The sequence below is a fragment of the Fulmarus glacialis genome, unplaced genomic scaffold (assembly GCF_000690835.1).
Source record: "Fulmarus glacialis isolate BGI_N327 unplaced genomic scaffold, ASM69083v1 scaffold39461, whole genome shotgun sequence".
In the NCBI taxonomy this organism is placed as follows: domain Eukaryota; kingdom Metazoa; phylum Chordata; class Aves; order Procellariiformes; family Procellariidae; genus Fulmarus; species Fulmarus glacialis.
The window spans coordinates 1-2,484 of NW_009195372.1; the positions used below are offsets into that span (position 1 = coordinate 1).

Sequence of the window (2,484 nt, forward strand, 5' to 3'; positions counted from 1 at the left end):
CCCCTGCCCGCTGCCCTCGGCTCTGCTCGGGGCCGAGGTGCCGGCTGCTGCGCCGTGGCAACACTGCGAACGCCAAAAACGGTGGCAAAGCTTTCCAGAAATTGGCGTCTCTTACGAAAGGAAGCAGCTGGTGCACAGGCACCCGACACAGACGCGCAGGCTTTTAGAAAAGCCTGACGTTCCCTTTCTCAGTGGTTTGTTGATTGTTACTGCTTATGTCTGCTTTCTTTTCTTTACTGTGTTTTAATACTTTACATAATCACCTTTCACCCTGTAAACATCAAACGGAAACCAAGTAAAGCACTGACGCTATTCCACACTGAGTAGCCAGAACCTGCAATTTCACCTCTGAGATGGTGGTGTGCACACACCATCCAGCCTATGCAGGAGAGAAGAGCGCCTTTTGCTGTTAATCAGGCTCTGAGCTTCCAGTCTAGCTCCGACTCAGTCTCTGCTAAATTGAAAGGCAGTTGTCAATAAGACAATTCAGATACAGAAAAGACAAAGCCAGGTAAGGGAAGGTAAAACTGTCACAGTGGGAAATTAAATTTGCTTACTGCAATAACATGACATCTTTTTTTCTCAGAAGATCCATAGTTTCAGTTGTGGGTAACCTTTAGGATACAGGATATGGTGAGTCTACTTCCTTCTGAGAAGATGGGTCATGCTTTGTCCCTACCTTAAGAATGGCTATTGTGGGTCTATAATAAAGGATTCATTTGTGATTAGAATATAAAATGCATGGATTCTACTAAGACCATTCTGCAGAACTAGCAGGTAAAAACCTGACCAAGGAAGGACTATGTGGCAAGTAGAAGAAAAGCTGAGTCCTGCTAGAAATGTCATGATGCATGAGTGCACCTCCCCTCTGCACACTAAATAGCTTACATCCAATGAACGGTTTATTGCTGAAAGCATGCCTAATCATTCTTGCTGGCCAGTCAGCTTGGCATTTCTGTCCATGTTCTAGAGCATCACCAGTGTTTCCAAGATACCAGCAGCACTTGTCCTCTGCTGCCTCCCAAAACAACTCCTCTCTGGCCTGGGCTGCAACCACTCTGTAACTTTTAAATTTGATTATTTGTAGGTCTCTTGATGTGAATCTTCGGGCTGTGCTTCATGTTTCCCAGGTGAGGAAGAATTGTCACTGCAGTTGTCCCCATGAACAGCAGTGACCAAGCTGTCCTGCACAGCGGAGATAAGTGTCCACTGTCGGGGCTAATGGGATTATAATCCAAAGGTAACCTGGCAATTTGCGCATACAGCCCCTTCACTCTCTTGCTTTGACTCTCTCTCTTGTAAATGGGAGGCAGTGAGGACTTATTTCCTCCAGATGTTTTTGCTCTTTTGGCTACCATAATAGCCCAGCAAGATTCCTACTGAATGAAATAATGATTTCTCCTGTTACGATTCTGGCATCCCTTTTTTTTTGTTCTCTGCCCCTCCCAGATTGTTGCTCGGCAGATGATTGCACAGGGGGTGCCAGGTGCTATTGTAAATGTCTCTAGCCAGGCATCTCAGCGTGCTCTGCGGGATCATGCTGTTTACTGTAAGTATGTGTAGCTTTAGCAGTGCCCCTCTCATTTTTTGATTAGCTGGAGACCCACAGCCACCAAGCTGCTAGCTGCCAATTCTGGGCAGTGAAATACTTCTGTGTGTTCCAGACCAAGTGCTATGCACTTAAATGCCTCCTGTTTTTCCCTTCCCTTAAAGGTTCCACAAAAAGTGCTTTAGATATGCTGAGCAAGGTAATGGCAATGGAACTGGGACCCCACAAGGTAGGATTCTTTCTGAGAGAAAGAAAAGTGTGAAAGCTGAATCTGAACATTTCCTCTCAGAGCAGTCTCGTTAGATTGATTGTTGCTCTTGGTCCCAGATTAGGGTGAACACTGTGAACCCCACAGTGGTTATGACCGACATGGGGAGAATTAACTGGAGTGACCCTCAGAAATCTGCTGCCATGATTAATCGCATTCCGCTGGGAAAGTTTGCAGGTCAGTGGTGTAGATTCGTTGCCAGGCTGGGCTCTTCTGTGTATCCAAGCCTTCCCTCTAATTGGCATCACAGCCATAGATACCTTGCTGCTTCTGTGGGAAAAATCACAACTGTGCTGAATGGCTGTCGTTGAATTCCTGAAGCATTTGATGAGGACAGGGCGAGAATCAACTTTATCTCCCCTCTTCTACAGCCATCTCATCTTAGGACAAGTGAAGTGCACTTTATTGTTCATAAATATGACTGGGAGGGGAGCATAGGTGATTGCTGTGAACTAAGTATCATTTGATCACAACAAGGACTTTTTGATGTCCAGCTCTCAGCCACACTGTCCTGTGTACTGCATCAAGCACAGTTTGGGGACCTCCAATTAAATGTAGAGGTCAAAGGCATACCATGCTTGTTTTTCTAGTACAATTTGAGGGGTGCATTGGATGTTCTCTGTATTTGATTCCAGAAGTGGATGATGTGGTGAACAGCATTCTCTTC

At 45.7% G+C, this 2,484-nt stretch overlaps 1 protein-coding gene across 1 annotated transcript; it reads left to right on the forward strand.

Annotated features, from left to right (window-relative positions):
* Positions 1 to 1,087: 1,087 nt before the first annotated feature.
* LOC104084300 (D-erythrulose reductase) lies at positions 1,088 to 2,484 on the forward strand (the record flags this gene model as incomplete). The annotated part of the gene is made up of 5 exons (XM_009588072.1): positions 1,088 to 1,130; positions 1,450 to 1,549; positions 1,714 to 1,778; positions 1,877 to 1,994; positions 2,453 to 2,484. Coding segments are annotated over 5 exons (358 nt in total), but the record flags the coding sequence as incomplete, so codon positions are not given.